Genomic DNA, 17,647 nt, shown 5'->3' with positions numbered 1-17,647 from the left:
AATTGCTGCTGCTAATGGCTCAATGAAGATAACGAAAAGTGAGGGTGATAGTGGGCAGCCCTGCCTGGTGCCCCTCTGCAGAGTGAAGCTTTGTGAAGTGATATCGTTTGTCCTAACACGTGCACTAGGAGAGCTATGTAAGGTTTTGATCCAGTTTATGAAGGATGAACCAAATCCGAATTTGTGTAGGACTGCTAATAAATATTTCCAGTTTACCCGATCAAATGCCTTTTCTGCGTCTAAAGATACAATGGTTGTTTCTAATTTGTTAATTGTGCAGTTGTAACCCAGTTAAAATAATACCTGTTTTAAATGAATAGACTGTGTGAAATCCCACCAAAATCCCTGTATATGGCAGCATTGTTACACGTTATGTGTGTTAAGTGTACTGAGCTAAAGGTGTACTGTCTCTTTAAGAAGTAGCTAGACTAGCAACGCCATTTTGCGATATCCCTGAGTCAGTGGGAATACAAGCTGAGAGGAGGTCAGTACAGCTAGTTCTCTACACAAAATAATTGTTTTATAATGTTTAACACGATTTTTACTTAGTGTTTGTTGTTAAAGATAAGTATAAGTGTTTCTGGTGTAGTTTTGAGCTATTTGTGTGACAATATCTGGTGGTAAGAGACTATTTTCTTTTAGTCACAAAATACATGTGCTCTACATGTGCACTCTTCACTAGGGAGCTGTAGGCCGGAGTGTATGGCTCAAATGTGCCAGCTCACAGCTGAATGTATGGAGAGGGAGACTCGATGTGTACTCTGTCTACAATATATTGTCTCTATTTTTCCTATCCAGGTATGTGCACTTTATGCTCTTTTCTACCAGTTTAAATACGGTTATTGTTTTCTGTTATCATTATATCGAGTTATATAATTACTATGCTGTTGGTACATGTTTATGCTGCAAATTTATATTTTTCTTATTTGGATAAAAAACAATGTGTGTTTTATTTTTCTTAAGAAAATAGGATTAATGTTAGAGTTTATAAATTTTGGTCTATAAATGTAAAATAATTTGCGTGGAGTCAGTGGGAATACAAGCTGAGAGGAGTAAACAACATCTGCCAACACCAGTGTGTCGCTCTTCTTCCTTCCTTCATACACCAATCCAAAAAACAACAGAACACAACGCAGAGTAATCATTAACGGTAGTGTGTCAGTCAGATGAACAATAAAGACTGGCAGGACACACCCGTTACAATGGTGCCGTGCCCTTAAAGGAGGACTACAGGACGGACACCAGTTCGTCCGCCAAGGTTGCTGCATTCACAACTGAAGGGACCGTGGACTTCAAGGGGGAACCGAGCGCAGTCATTCGGCAGGGGTGTTGTGCCCGCGACAGATGAGCACCCATTGCAGAGGAGAGGAGTTCCAGTGGACGGAGCTGATTCAGCGTTCGCTACAGGTGGCTGCTTTGCGTTACTGCCAGCCTCAACAAACTGTGAGACTGACACCAGCTGGTTGTGTGAATCGCTGTATGCAAGACGGCTCACCATTGATGGACACTGGGACCAACATCTGGTTGTTTGCTAAGGTTTGCTGCATACACTAGCTTCACCTGCTTCTATGGATTCTGGGTAAAAAAAAAAAAAAAAAAAAAAAAAAGAGAACCTGAATGCTCTGATGGTTGTGACATTAATTACTTACAATAGGTTTTTTAGGAGACTTTCCTTTTTTTTGTATAATTGTGACATTTTCTCCTCTGATTATATGTGTTAGCATTAATTGTGTTTTCTTGTGAACTAGTCTGTGTGGCGGAAGAAACATGGCAGAGTCAGACACAAGTAATGTGGGGGAAGATAGTAACAGTGAGGGAAATTTAGACACTTTCAACCCAGTGGGTATGGGGAGGGGTTTTTTCAGCAAGCCCATTAGTCCCATGATGCCCGGACAGAGTGTTAATTTGGGTACTCCAGGATTGTCTTCTACACGTTATGTTGAACGAGCTAGGCCAGTTCAGTCCGACCAGAGCCCTGATTTAAGCGCACTTATCACTCAGTTAGCTGAGAAATTGGGAGAATCCATCACAGCTCAGTTGAGGTCAGATAGTGGGCGTAGTGAAGGCAGCAGACTCGGTGTGGATGTGAAACAGAATTCAGAAGTCACTCTGTCTAATGTTAGGCTAGTGATGCAGTCGGACGCTAAGGAGCCTCCTATATTCAGGGGAGATAGTTCAGACAAATACACAGTCCAAGAATGGGAAAATCTCATGATGCAATATCTAAGAAAGCGAGCCATCCCAGTGCAGGAGCATTCTCAGGAAATTCTGGCTAAACTCATGGGCAAGGCAGGTGATGTAGTGCGAATCAAGCTACGTAACACTTCTGCTGATCACTTGTGTAACCCCCCAGTGATCTTTCACATTCTAAAACAGCATTTCAGCGATTTAAACTATTCTAACATGCCGTTAGCTGACTTCTATAACACGCTGCCAAATTCAGATGAGGATGCTATGGATTATTGGATACGCTTGAATAAAACAGTCGATGTGGCTGAAGAGTGTTTAAAAAGGCAAGGCCGCCGTATTCATGATCTAAGTCATGAGGTTAGTATGATGTTCCTCAAACACTGCCCTGATGAGTCCCTTTCCAGGGTTTTCAAGTTCAAAGCTGCAGAGAAATGGTTAGCTTCTGAGATTCAGGAACGGCTAGATGAGTATATGCAGGAAAAGAAAGCCTTGAAAGTTTCGCAGTCACGGAGACATGGTATTCGGGAGCACTCTGTTCACTCCCAGTCTTTTTCACCGGTGCCTAGTTCACCCAGTTTAGACACTTCTTTACCATCTACTCTTGTTCCAGCACAGCTTGAGCAATCAGCTGTCAGTGGTGATTGTGTGAAAAGCTTGGTGCAGCTGTTAGACAAACTTGTCACTCAACAGACACAGACGCCCAGTCATAATCATCCTTCCCAGTCAGTTCCTTACAAGGCCTGCAGAGTTTGTAGCGCCACTGGACATTCCACTCTTTCTCATTGTCGGCGTGAAAACCTCTGTTTGAGGTGCTTGTCCCCAGGTCACTGGAAGAAGGATTGTCCATTAAAGGGTGGCGTAGTGTCCAACAGTCAGCAGTTAAAGGTAGTCAACCCTCATTTAGAGTGGAACGATGCAGGTGTAGTTCAGGAAACACTTCATCATTCTGGTGATGCAGAGGCTTTGTTTGAACAGTGTCGCGCTACAATGCCCAGTGGTCACAAACTGATTTATCAGTCCAGCCAGAGAGTGCACACTTTCAGTGAGTTGTTCTATTGCCCGGTTCTGGTCAACTGTCTGGTTTCACTTAAGGGAATGCTGGATTCTGGATCCATGGCTTGTACCATAAACAAAACTGCAGAGGAGAAGCTGCGTGAGGGTGGTGCATTGTCCACAGAGATGCGTTCAGCGAGCAACATTGTATTGGTCGGTTGTGGTGGTGCACAGGCTCAGCCGGAAGGTCTATATGATCTGGAGCTGCAGCTGTATAACACAACGTGCCTTGTTCCAACTCTTGTCGTTCCGGGACAGCGTGATGAACTTATCTTGGGCTCTAACGTGATCAAGCACCTGCTCCATGTAATGAAGAACAGTGACAATTACTGGGATATGGCTTGTAAGCAGACTGATAGGTGCAGTGAAGGAGTTCAGCAGTTCTTGTCTATGTTTATGGGAGTGGACAGGTGGTCGGGGACTGATATGCCTGACAAAATCGGCACCGCCAAGCTTCCCAGAGCGGTCACTCTCAAGCCCAGAAGTGAACACTTGGTGTGGGGCAGACTTCCCGCACATGGTCCCATGTCTCCGGGCAGCACAGTCATTGTGGAACCCACAAGCTCCAGGGCCATACCCCGCAATGTTCTTGTTGGTCGTGTCATTTCTCCCATGTGGGGCGACAGGTGGGTCCCTATGACCATTGTCAACCCATCAGACCATCACATAACCCTCAAGCGCAACTGTAAGCTGGCCGATGTGTCGCCATGTTTGGCGGCTGAGGACTTGGACTTGTTTCAGAGCAACCAAACAATTCAGGGTGCGCCTCATTCCAGCCCTTCGCTCTGTAGTTCTTCCACGAACTCGGCTGGCCCAAGAAACCTGTCAGACATTGGTCTAGGCGACATAGACATTGACTCTAGCCAGCTCAGCGAGTCGTGCAACCGTGAGTTGGTAGATCTACTCTATGAGTACCAGGACATTTTTTCAAAGCATCCACTAGATTGTGGTGAGGCTAAGGGTTATACCCATCGTATCCGTCTTACAGATGACCGTCCATTCCGCCTACCATATCGCAGAGTTCCTCCAGCGCACTACCAGAAGCTGAGACAGGTTCTTTCTGAGATGGAGGAGAGAGGCATTATCAGGAAGTCCACAAGTGATTACGCATCCCCTCTTGTGATGGTTTGGAAAAAGGACGGTGGCCTACGGATATGTACGGACTTCAGGTGGCTCAACGCTCGCACCTTGAAGGATGCCCATCCACTACCACACCAGTCGGACTGCCTTGCAGCATTGGGTGGTAATTGTCTGTTTAGTTCCATGGATCTCACCTCAGGTTTTTACAACATCCCGGTCCATGAAAATGACAAGAAGTACACGGCTTTCACAACTCCAATGGGGCTCCTGGAGTACAATCGGTTGCCGCAGGGTTTGTCCAATAGCCCTGCCTCGTTCATGCGCATGATGCTCAGCATCTTTGGGGACCTGAATTTCTCTAAACTTCTCTGTTATTTGGATGACCTTTTGGTGTTTGCTCCATCTGAGTCTGAAGCACTAGGCCGTCTCCGTGTTGTGTTTCAGAGGATGAGGGAGAACAACCTGAAGTTGGCACCGAAGAAATGTCATCTCATGCAGAAACAGGTGAGGTTCCTTGGACACATTGTTGACAGCGGGGGTGTATCAATGGATCCTGCGAAGGTGGATGCCATAACGAAGTTGACTATTCATGACTTGTTCGACGATGATGGGTCTACCCCATCTGTCCGCAGAATTAAGTCTTTCCTCGGCATGGTATTTTACTACCAGCATTTTATTCCAAGTTGCTCTGCTATCGCAAAGCCACTTTTCGCACTGACTGGTGGACAAAAGAGAAGAGGCAAAACCATTAAGATCCAGAAACACCCAGGTACATTCCGCAAATTGTCTCCTGAGGACTGGACAGATGATTGCACTAGAGCATTTCAGGAGCTAAAGAAAACGCTGTTGGAGTGCGTAGTGCTCGCACATCCAGACTTTGCGAGACCATTCATTCTGTCAGTCGATGCATCTCTGGACGGGCTTGGTGCTGTTCTTTCGCAAGTACCTGAAGGTGAGACCAAGGCCAGGCCGGTCGCCTTCGCTAGTAAGACTCTCAACGCGGCACAGAGAAAGTATCCAGCCCATCGCCTTGAGTTCTTGGCTTTAAAGTGGAGTGTGTGTGAAAAATTCAGTCATTGGCTCAAAGGCCATGAGTTCACGGTCTGGACCGACAACAATCCGCTAACATTTCTTCTGACGAAGCCGAAACTTGATGCTTGTGAACTTCGCTGGGTCTCCAAGCTTGCTTCATATTCGTTTGACCTCAAGTACTTGCCAGGGAGGAACAATGTCGTTGCTGACGCCCTGAGTCGTGATCCATTTGCTAGGGTCATCAGTCAGAGGTTGTTGGGTGAGCCCTACCATGCCCTGGTGGACGAAGCATGTGCTGTGCATGTCGATAGAGTGCAGAAAGTGTTCCAGATCAGCAGTCAGCCTCAGGTCCTGCATGGATGCTACCCCATGCAGTACCTACAGTTTGCAGAAGATCTTGATAGTGCAGAGATTCATGCTCTCTGTGAAGTCCATTCTGACTGGACTTATGCCACTGAGTGTAGGGCCATTTCATTGACACAGTCTGTTCAGCAGCTGATGGCTGGCCAAGACGTTCTTCCTGAGATCTCTACGCAGGAGCTCAAGTCTGCTCAGCAATCAGATCATTGCATTTCCAAAGTGTTATCCTTTGTCAGTGAGAAAAAAAGACCTTCTAGGCGACAGAAATGTGGCGCTGACCTCATGACGTTGAAGCTGTTGAGGCAGTGGAACCATTTGGAACTCCGCAATGGTATCTTGTATAGGGTAGTAAAGGACCCTGTTTCCAAACAGAAGCGATTCCAATTTGTGTTGCCACAAGCTCTGAAAGACAAAGCTCTCTCTGGTATCCACGACCTGGCTGGTCATCAGGGACAGGACCGTACCTTGAGTCTCGCGAGACAGCGTTTCTATTGGCCAGACATGGAAAGAGACATCCGTAGCTATGTTCGTTGTTGTCAGCGTTGTGTGGTTGGAAAGACTCCTGAGCCTGCGGCGCGCGCACCTCTTGAAAGCATTCATACATCCGCACCTATGGAGATGGTGTGCATAGATTTCTGGTCGGCCGAGGATAGCAAAAAGAGGTCAGTGGATGTACTCGTTATCACAGATCACTACACAAAACTGGCGCATGCCTTTCCTTGTGCCAATCAAACGGCCAAACAAGTTGCCAGAAAGTTGTGGGACAATGTATTCTGTGTCTATGGCTTCCCGGAGCGTATTCATTCAGATCAGGGTACCAACTTTGAGAGTAATCTGATAGCAGAGCTCCTCCATTTGGCAGGCGTGGCCAAATCTCACACCAGTCCTTACCATCCTATGGGTAATGGGGGGACAGAAAGATTCAACCGTACCCTCGGTAACATGCTCCGTGCCCTTCCACTCAAGGAGAAACAGAAGTGGCCGCAACAGATTCAGACTCTCACTTTCGCTTACAATGCCACGGTCCATGAAACAACAGGCTACGCGCCTTTCTACCTAATGTTTGGTCGCATTCCCAGGCTACCAGTGGATATTCTTTTCAAGCAAGTGCTGTTTGACCCCAATGTGTCCGACTATGACTGCTACGTCAAATCTCTAATTTCGGGGTTAAAGGATGCCATGGAAATTGCTCAGAGGCATTCATCTGCTGAGCAGCAGCACCAAACGTGCCAGTACAACAAACGTGTTCGAGGTCTTCACCTCAACATGGGTGACCGTGTCTTGGTGGCTAACAAAAGTGAACGTGGTAAGAAAAAATTGGCTGATAGGTGGGAAGATGGCGTGTACACAGTTGTCGAAGCGCATCCCGATGTTCATGTTTACAAGATTAAGGATGTCACTGGACGCACACGGGTTGTGCACAGAAATCTATTACTGGAAGTCAATTTCTTGCCTGTGCTTGACACTAATCAATCAGTTGAGGGACATGATGCTAGCCTTGTTTCAGATTGTGATTCCAATCAGGAGGACAGTAATAGTCCATCTTTTTCCAGCTCTGAATCCGATTTGTCAGCGGCGTCTGAAGTACCTGTTCCGCACAATTCATATTGTGAGACTAGGTCTGTAGTTTCGTCTGAGATCTCAAATTCATTGGACATGATTGGTTTGACTGAGTCAAACGTAGGTAGTCCAGCGTTAACATCTGAACATCTACCTATGCCTTGCCCAGATCCAGCCTCTGGTGTAGTCGTAGCTAGTCCAAATGACAGTAGCTTACACACTGATACAGTAGCCGTGCCTGACTCATTAGTTAGCACTGATCCAGTTACACAAGTTGACAGTTCTATGAGAACTCGTGCAGGTAGACTGGTCAAGTCTGTTAATAGACTGATAGAGTCCATGGTGCAGAAACCCTTGTTGAGGAATAGGGTTGTTTTGAGTTAGGGTGGATCCTGTTTCGATTAGATGGATCATTCTCATATGCTGCCTGTTTTTTGTTTAAAAAAAAAAAAAAAAAAAAAAAAATGCCTTTGTGATTTCAATATGGATAGCCAAGTGCCTTGTGACGTAAGAGGCGTCATATTTCTCTAGGGGGGGATGAGACCTGATCAATCTTGTCCTTCTCTTAATCTCTGAAGGAGATGACTTTTCAGTTGATGTGGACTAGGTCTACGTATACACTTGTGCTGGTACATAGTCTCTTATGGATCTATGGCTGGGCTTAGTTCTGGTTACAGGATTTTGGTGGATTTCAGGGGGGGGTGAATGTAACCCAGTTAAAATAATACCTGTTTTAAATGAATAGACTGTGTGAAATCCCACCAAAATCCCTGTATATGGCAGCATTGTTACACGTTATGTGTGTTAAGTGTACTGAGCTAAAGGTGTACTGTCTCTTTAAGAAGTAGCTAGACTAGCAACGCCATTTTGCGATATCCCTGAGTCAGTGGGAATACAAGCTGAGAGGAGGTCAGTACAGCTAGTTCTCTACACAAAATAATTGTTTTATAATGTTTAACACGATTTTTACTTAGTGTTTGTTGTTAAAGATAAGTATAAGTGTTTCTGGTGTAGTTTTGAGCTATTTGTGTGACAATATCTGGTGGTAAGAGACTATTTTCTTTTAGTCACAAAATACATGTGCTCTACATGTGCACTCTTCACTAGGGAGCTGTAGGCCGGAGTGTATGGCTCAAATGTGCCAGCTCACAGCTGAATGTATGGAGAGGGAGACTCGATGTGTACTCTGTCTACAATATATTGTCTCTATTTTTCCTATCCAGGTATGTGCACTTTATGCTCTTTTCTACCAGTTTAAATACGGTTATTGTTTTCTGTTATCATTATATCGAGTTATATAATTACTATGCTGTTGGTACATGTTTATGCTGCAAATTTATATTTTTCTTATTTGGATAAAAAACAATGTGTGTTTTATTTTTCTTAAGAAAATAGGATTAATGTTAGAGTTTATAAATTTTGGTCTATAAATGTAAAATAATTTGCGTGGAGTCAGTGGGAATACAAGCTGAGAGGAGTAAACAACATCTGCCAACACCAGTGTGTCGCTCTTCTTCCTTCCTTCATACACCAATCCAAAAAACAACAGAACACAACGCAGAGTAATCATTAACGGTAGTGTGTCAGTCAGATGAACAATAAAGACTGGCAGGACACACCCGTTACACAGTAATCTATTATGTTTACTAGTCTGCGTGTGTTATTGGCTGATTGTCTACCCTTGATAAAACCTGTCTGGTCAGGATGTACTATAAGTGGAGTGATTTCCTCTAATCTTCTGGCAAGGACTTTGCAAATAATTTTAAGATCTACGTTTATGAGTGAAATTGGGCGATAGCTAGAAGGCAGTGTAGGGTCTTTGCCTGGTTTAAGAAGTAGGCTAATGTTAGCAGAATTCATGTCTGGGGACAGTACGTTCTCATTTTGAATTTGAGTTACCATTCTGAAAAAGGTTGGTTCTAGCACAGACCAGAATTCTTTGTAGAACTCTACTGGAAATCCATCTGGGCCTGGGGCTTTGTTATTTGGTAGATGCTGCAGGGCTTCATGTAATTCGGATAAAGCAAGTGGTGAATCCAGTGCAACAACTTGTTCATTTTTCAGCTTGGGGAGATTTATATTATTAAGAAATTCTTCAATAGCTGCATTAGAAGGATTAATCTGTGATGAATATAAGGCTTTGTAAAACTCTTTAAAAGCTTTATTTATTTGTTGTGGATCATGAGTAATGTTTCCAGTTGAGACTTTAATAGAAGAGATAGTTGTTTTTTCTTTATTTAGCTTTAACTGGTTAGCAAGGAATTTTCCGGATTTATTGCTATGTTCAAAGTTCTGCCAACGCAACCTTTGCAGTAAAAATTGTGTCTTTTTGTCTCTTATTTCATTTAATTCCAGTTTGAGTTTTCTCAGCTTGCTCATTGTGTGTTCTTGTGGTGAAGCCGCATGGGCAGCTTCTAAGGATTTTATTTTTTCTTCCAATTCTAATACCTGTATTTTTTCTTTTTTTTTCTTATGTGTGCAGTAGGATATTATCTTCCCCCGCATTACTGCCTTTCCTGCTTCCCAAAGAACACACGGTGATGTTCCTGGCAGGTCGTTATTTTCTAAATATGTTGTCCATTCCTTTTTGAAATAATTAATGAAATCTTGTTCTTTAAGTAATGATGTATTTAATCTCCAGTTCCTATTTGTTGGTGTGGTTCTTTTCTGTGCCAGAGAGAGAGATACCGGTGCATGGTCACTGATAGTGATAGGGTGAATCTGAGTGTCTGTGTCATCCATCATAATAGAGTTGCTAACTAAGAAGTTGTCTAAACGAGAATGTGAATGGTGTACTGCTGAGAAGAAGGTGTAATCCCGGAGAGTGGGGTGATGTGAACGCCACGCATCGGAGAGCCCAAAGTCGTTCATATATTGTTTTAGAGTGTCTGCAGACTGCCAGTTCCTTTGACTCACTGCTGTACTGAGCCTGTCGATTTTTGGATGAAGCACCAGGTTGAAATCTCCTCCTATTATTAGTTTGGTGTCAGAATGATCAGAGAGTGCTGTGAAGATATTATGAAAAAAGGAGGGGTCGTCAACATTTGGCCCATATATACAGTGGGTTGCAAAAGTATTCAGCCCCCTTGAACTTTTCAACCTTTTGCCACATTTCAGGCTTCAAACATAAAGATATGAAATTGTAATTTTTTGTGAAGAATCAACAACAAGTGGGACACAATTGTGAAGTGGAACGAAATTTATTGGATATTTTAAACTTTTTTTAGAAATAAAAAACTGAAAAGTGGGGCGTGCAATATTATTCGGCCCCTTTACTTTCAGTGCAGCAAACTCACTCCAGAAGTTCAGTGAGGATCTCTGAATGATCCAATGTTGACCTAAATGACTGATGATGATAAATAGAATCCACCTGTGTGTAATCAAGTCTCCGTATAAATGCACCTGCTCTGTGATAGTCTCAGAGTTCTGTTTAAAGCGCAGAGAGCATCATGAAGACCAAGGAACACACCAGGCAGGTCCGGGATACTGTTGTGGAGAGGTTTAAAGCCGGATTTGGATAGAAAAAGATTTCCCAAGCTTTAAACATCTCAAGGAGCACTGTGCAAGCGATCATATTGAAATGGAAGGAGCATCAGACCACTGCAAATCTACCAAGACCCGGCCGTCCCTCTAAACTTTCAGCTCAAACAAGGAGAAGACTGATCATAGATGCAGCCAAGAGGCCCATGATCACTCTGGATGAACTGCAGAGATCTACAGCTGAGGTGGGAGACTTTGTCCATAGGACAACGATCAGTGGTACACTGCACAAATCTGGGCTTTATGGAAGAGTGGCAAGAAAAAGCCATTTCTCAAAGATATCCATAAAAAGTCTCATTTAATGTTTGCCACAAGCCACCTGGGAGACACACCAAACATGTGGAAGAAGGTGCTCTGGTCAGATGAAACCAAAATCGAACTTATGTTTGGCGTAAAAGCAATACAGCTCATCACCCTGAACACACCATCCCCACTGTCAAACATGGTGGTGGCAGCATCATGGTTTGGGCCTGCTTTTCTTCAGCAGGGACAGGGAAGATGGTTAATATTGATGGGAAGATGGATGGAGCCAAATACAGGACCATTCTGGAAGAAAACCTGTTGGAGTCTGCAAAAGACCTGAGACTGGGACGGAGATTTATCTTCCAACAAGACAATGATCCAAAACATAAAGCAACATCTACAATGGAATGGTTCACAAATAAACGTATCCAGGTGTTAGAATGGCCAAGTCAAAGTCCAGACCTGAATCCAATCGAGAATCTGTGGAAAGAGCTGAAAACTGCTGTTCACAAACGCTCTCCATCCAACTTCACTGAGCTCGAGCTGTTTTGCAAGGAAGAATGGGCAAAAATTTCAGTCTCTCGATGTGCAAGCCTGACAGAGACGTACCCCAAGCCACTTGCAGCTGTAATCACAGCAAAAGGTGGCGCTACAAAGTATTAAAGCAAGGGGGCTGAATAATATTGCACGCCCCACTTTTCAGTTTTTTATTTCTAAAAAAAGTTTAAAATATCCAACAAATTTCGTTCCACTTCACGATTGTGTCCCACTTGTTGTTGACTCTTCACAAAAAATGTCAATTTCATATCTTTATGTTTGAAGCCTGAAATGTGGCAAAAGGTTGAAAAGTTCAAGGGGGCTGAATACTTTTGCAACCCACTGTATTAGCAATACATAAATGCATATTTAGAATCGATAAGTTAAGTATTATAAATCTACCTTCAGGATCTGTTATATTGTTGCTAATGGAAAAGTTTATCCTTCTGTTAATTAGTATGGCCACCCCCCTTTGTTTTGAGTTGTAGCAGGCTGAGTACGCATGAGGGAACTGAGGAGAGGTCAGTGTGTATGTAGGTGTTTTTGACATATGTGTTTCCTGTAGAAAGACAATATCTGCTTGCAAGTTGCTTAGCCGATTAAACATTTTCAATCTCTTTTCCCTCGAACCAGCTCCACGTACATTCCATGTAACAAACCTCAGTGTACTCATGTTAAAACTAGCTGTTTGAGTGTTGGATGTTTACTAGAGGTGTATGTGTTGTATAAGTGTGCTGTATGCCTGTGTTGTATGTTTTGTGTGTGTATCTGCACTATATGTCTGTGTGTGTGTGTCTGTGCCTGCATGTATCGGTCGTGTATGCCTATGTGTCTGCGCTGTGTTTGTGTGTGTCTCCTGTATGTTTGTGTGAGTGTGTGCTGTGTGTGTCTGTTAGATATGCCTGTATGTATGTGTGTGTGTGTGTGTGCTGTGTGTCTCTGTGTGTGTCTGTTAGATATGCCTGTATGTATGTGTGTGTGTGTGTGTGAACAAATCGCTTAAAGTGAATGAACAAATCGCTGTGTGGGTATTGAAAGAGAGAGGGGGAGGAAAAAAAGGTGATACGTAAAATGAAAGTGCACATACAACAACAACAACAAAAAAAGGGAAAACAAATACATCTTAAGGAAGAAGAAAACATTTAAATTATTTAAGGCACTCTGCTTATTAAACCGGCATTAATGATTTTTTTTTTAGACGTATGTCGTATTATACTAGTGGAAAGGTGATATGTTAAAGTATTCGGATAAAGGCGTCGGTGTTGGTACAGATCACCTGATTAGTACAGCCATGGTGTGATATTAATGTCGCGGTAGAGTTGACCGTTAACGTACAGTTTATCCACTGCAATGACGGCCCGGGAGCCTCCTTGGATGAAACGTTTACGGATGGGGAACAGGACCTTGCGTCGCTCCAGGATCTCCTTGGGGAACTGGTCGTTTAAACTAAAGTCCGTTCCTCTCAGTTCCCGGCCGCGGCTCTTTAACAGCTCTTTATGTTGGAAGTGTTCGAACTTAGCCACGATCGGTCTGGGTCTTCGCGCATCCGGCCGTTTACCCCCCAGGCGGTGAACGCGGTGGAAGCCGATGTTTTTAACGGTGTCCTCTGGAAGTTTTAGGTGAGTTTGTATGAATGACTTTACTGTACTTACCGGGTCTTCGTCTGCCTTCTCCGGGATTCCTGCAAAAATTAGGTTGTCCCTCATGCTGCGGGACTGGAGATCAAGAACCGTTTCTTTAATTTTTTTGTTTTCCTCCGAGAGCCGGGTCATTCCCTCGGTGAGCGATTTCACCGACTCTCTCAGAACCGCGTTTTCTGCAGCGAGTGATTCAACCTGCTGCTGGCTGAACTCCATAGATTCCCGCAGGGCCTGAAACTCTTGGTGGAGTATTTCCACTAGAGCCAGGCGAGCGTCGAATCTGGAGAGCTTGTTATTAATGGACTCCAGAACTTCCACCGTGCTGCTGGTATGTGGGCTGGCCGCTCCTGGGGATTCTTCGGGCCGGCTCCTCTTGGTGGATGGCGTCTTATTTGACTTGCTCATGATGACTCTATCAAAGCAGTCGTCTATATAGGCGAATATATCGCAGTGCTCCAGAGTGTTGGAGTTGTTGAGAATAACTAGATAGGAAATAAAGAAAAGACAACCTGAAAAATGGTTACTTATCTTTTGTGCTTGTCTAAGATTAAGCTAGCGGAATAGAAATAAATTAGCTGAAAAATTTAGCAGTGGCCTGCCGCCATTTTCATAAAGCTCCGCCTTCAGCCGGTCTTGCAGTCTGCCGTCTACTCTGTCATTTCCTGTCTCGTTCCTCTTCCTGCTCTGCTCTGAAGTTCCCAAAGCTTTTAAACTAGCAGTTATCAAACCCCTTGTGATGGGTAGAAGCATAGAGGGGGCTTTTATTTTGACACTGGTGTTTTGATTGATCTCGGCTTCACCCGCTATATAGTCTCGCGCAGGGAGAACGAAGTATCGTTTGATCTCGTGGGGGCAAATCTGAGCTCGGCGTCGGGAAGATCCGTGAAGCTGTATGTTGCTAATGTGCATGTTAAACTTTTGGGGAAGACCATAGGAACGTGACTGAGCCTGCTGGCGCCGTGTGTGTGCGAGAAGCCCACATTTACACAGGTACGGTTGCTGTTTAAATGCTTTGTAAATGCTGGCAGTTACGATATGTATTACTGTCGTAGTATTGTCAGGTATTGGTGGTTTTTATTAATAATAACCACAGGAGGTCCCAGTTTAGTGTCTTAATGATGGTTTGTTTATTTATTTTAAAGGGAGAGTGGGGGGCTTTCTGAATCAGCAGTGTGGCGTGACAGATATTGTGTGAGCCCCTGGGGATATCTGAAGTACTACAAAGTGAAGTTGCGCTGTGCATTCCACCTGCTACAGTTAACCGGTCTGTACGGTCAGCAACAATAGCCACTGCTTTTTCTTCTTCCCCTTTTTTTAATACCTCTGCACTACATCATTTTTAAATAGTTAATAAAGGAATATTTTAGTATATTATTGGGAGGCTTTTTGACCCAGGGCAGCCCCTAATATATTTTACCCCTGGTTAATCTGGTGCCTTTTTAATTTAGGAAGGACGGTTAGGAGGCGCACGCTGAAAGGTAGAGGATATTCAGCTCATTTAAGCCGGGTTTCTGTCCCACCTATATTGAAGGTTGCTGTGTCACGTTTGGTTTATTTTTGATTTGATTAGTGTGGGTGACTGGAAGTATATTTATGTAATCTCTTTTCATTGTCTACTGATTTTATTTAATCACAGTGTGTAATTTAGTATGGGGGGTTGAACCTAGGCTGGTATTGTGGTTCCTTCCTTTTTTTTATGCGTGGTTATTTTACCATTAGTAATTAATAACCCATCGAGGCCCAGATTGTGCTAGGGTGATGTGATTTTAGAAGTGGGTCTGATCGCTATGATGTGTGCAGCTGTCAAATTTTCTATCCTTAATAAACCTGTTAATATACCAGCCTCTTAACGTCTCTGCGTGCCTTATTTAGGTAATTCTTTGGGTTGGTTACCGAATAATAATCGAATCAGGTAGCCCTCGGGTCACAATTTGGAATCAGGTAGCCCTCGGGTCACAATTTGGCGTAGTCGGCAGGATTAGAGTGCTGGTGTAGCTTTTCCGAGCATATATTAACCGATTTGTTTGGGGATATTTAATATTTGATAGGGTAGCGGTGCATATAGGGTGATTTTTGGCAGAGAAGAAAACAAAAAGGGTGGAAGAAAAGCAGTGGTTATTTGTTAGCAGATCCAGTGGGACCACGGACCGGGTCGTCTGGGAAGCTGCCAGAAAGGAAGCCGCTATCAAGGAAGACTGCAGACCTGACCGCTCCTCGTGACGCTGGAAACCATTTTTTCTTTTTTCTTTCTTTTGTCTTAAGTACATTGACTCCTTTTGGTGTGTTTTTTTTTGGGCGACATGTCTCTGCCTAATTCTGATATGGAAGAACAACTAAGGGCTTTGAACGAACGTGTGCAGCAGTTGCAAGCTGAAAATGATAGATTGAAAGCTACTGAAGGTGTTAATGTGGGTGCTAGCACCAGTAATGGGGAGGAGACACAAGCCAGTATGCAAGCAGAGGTTAGCCAAAATAGGTTTGAGCGGTATATCTACATTCCAAGAGAGAGAAAATGTCCTAGGTTTTCTGGCAAATCTGCAGATATGCCCTCAGTAGAAGATTGGGTTGAGGAGGTGCGCAGGTCTTTGGAAGGTCGTCACATGTCGCCACGTGAGCAAGCCTTATTTATATACGATCATTTAGATGGGGAAGCTAAAACGGAGATTAAATTTCGCCCAGCGAGTGAAAGAAATGATCCAGAGAAAATTCTCACCATTCTGGTTGATATTTATGGCTGTTCTAAATCTTATATTGGATTACAAAAGCAATTTTTCCACCGTCGACAGTTAGAAGGGGAGTCTTTGCGAGAATATTCGCATTCTCTTTTATCCCTAATGGAGATTATTAAACGCCAAAGCCCTAGGCCCATTGCAAATGGCGATCATTTGGTACGGGATCAATTCATTGAGTACGTCCGGGATAGCATGTTACGGCGGGAGTTAAAACGTACAGTGAGGCTTAACCCTAATGTTCCCTTTTTAACTATACGCAGTGATGCTATTCGTTGGGTAGAAGAAGGTGAGCATGGGGGATTGGCAAGGACCCGCGCATACTCCTGTGATACTCAACTTGAGGTAGTAGGTGAGTATAGGGCTGCCAGCCAAGCAGTAACGGCTCAACCTAGTAATGAATTAGCTGAATTGAAGGAGTGTTTGAAAAAGCAGCAAGCTCAACTGGATATGTTGTTGACACATTTGTCTTTGGGTAATAAGTCACCTTCTACACAGGGGGCTTCCTTGGGTCAAACTGCTCCATCTTATCCATATGATTCTTTTGGTAGGCCTATTTGTGTTCGTTGTAAGCAACCAGGCCATATTGCAAGGTTTTGTCGGGAAGGTAGAGGATCTAACCCAGTATCTAGGGGGGGTAGGTTTCCAGATAGTGGGGGATCGAGGAGCGCGGGTATTCCGTTCAAGCCGCAGGAAAACTAATACCGGCTGGTGGGGAGGGCCAACCGCCAGCTAGGCATATTGAAGGCTCCACTTTGCCCTCTAGCCCATTATCTAGATTAATGGGAGTTTGTCCTGTTATTGATGTATGCATGGGAGGGGTTTCTGTTCCTTGCTTACTAGATACAGGCTCTATGGTTACTACTGTTACTGAAACATTTTTTAATCAACATTTTCAGTCTGTTTTTAGACCCTTACAGCAATGTCGCTGGCTTCAACTTAGGGCAGCTAATGGTTTGGAAGTTCCCTATATTGGCTACTTGGAGTTGGATATGCAAGTATTAGGTAGGACCTTGGCGGCAATGGGTGTTTTGGTTATTAGAGATCCTGTTGATCCCCATAGTAAAATTCAAAAGTCTAGGGTCCCGGGATTATTGGGCATGAATGTTATCGGCCAGTGTTACCGTGAATTGTTTGAACAACATGGCTCGACTCTTTTTCAGGCCCCTCCTTTGCAGTCGGTGGGGTATGTTTGGAAGCAGGCTTTCAAAGAATGCCATCAGTTAGATTGCCTGCCTTTGAGTGGTTGCCTGGGCCCAGTGAAGGTAGCAGGACGTATGGCCATCCGCATTCCAGCAGGCTCAGTTCAATTGGTGGAAGCTATTGGCAATCAGCATGTGGGGTCATCACTACAGTCAGTATTGCTGGAGCCTGGGAACAGTAAGCTACCACCTGGCATTTTACTTTCTAGAGCCTATCTTTCTTTTAGTAGAGGCCAGACTTGGGTGCCGGTAGTTAATGTGGAGACCAGAGATGTGTGGCTACCACCCCGTACTGTGTTGGGAAGTCTATTTTTGGTAGCGCTACAAACCAAAAACCCGGTGGTGATTTTGGAGGAGAGGGTTGAAGATCAGGGGAGTGTTGCCATTATACAGGCACTACAGGTTGAGGGTCAGCCACTAGATCTGTCTAATCTTTCTTGGCCTACCTTGTCATTAGCTCAGGGGCAAAAAGGGAAAGAGT

At 44.1% G+C, this 17,647-nt stretch overlaps 1 protein-coding gene across 1 annotated transcript; it reads left to right on the top strand.

The window, feature by feature from the left end:
- Positions 1-13,973: 13,973 nt before the first annotated feature.
- On the top strand, positions 13,974-16,696 carry LOC119262663. Its single transcript, XM_037535731.1, has 2 exons — positions 13,974-14,225; positions 14,378-16,696. The coding sequence occupies exon 2, from the start codon at positions 15,536-15,538 to the stop codon at positions 16,664-16,666; it is 1,131 nt and encodes a 376-aa protein (XP_037391628.1). The 5' UTR covers positions 13,974-14,225; positions 14,378-15,535; the 3' UTR covers positions 16,667-16,696.
- The last annotated feature ends 951 nt before the right edge of the window (positions 16,697-17,647 follow it).

This window comes from Pygocentrus nattereri, chromosome 28 (genome assembly GCF_015220715.1).
Source record: "Pygocentrus nattereri isolate fPygNat1 chromosome 28, fPygNat1.pri, whole genome shotgun sequence".
NCBI classification, from domain to species: domain Eukaryota; kingdom Metazoa; phylum Chordata; class Actinopteri; order Characiformes; family Serrasalmidae; genus Pygocentrus; species Pygocentrus nattereri.
Note: the sequence above shows the minus strand (reverse complement) of the source record. Positions and strands in the feature narration are given on the sequence as shown.

Bases quoted from the DNA above. Each gene is read 5' to 3' on its own strand.
- LOC119262663 (XM_037535731.1), top strand. From the start codon at position 15,536: ATGTCTCTGCCTAATTCTGATATGGAAGAACAACTAAGGGCTTTGAAC.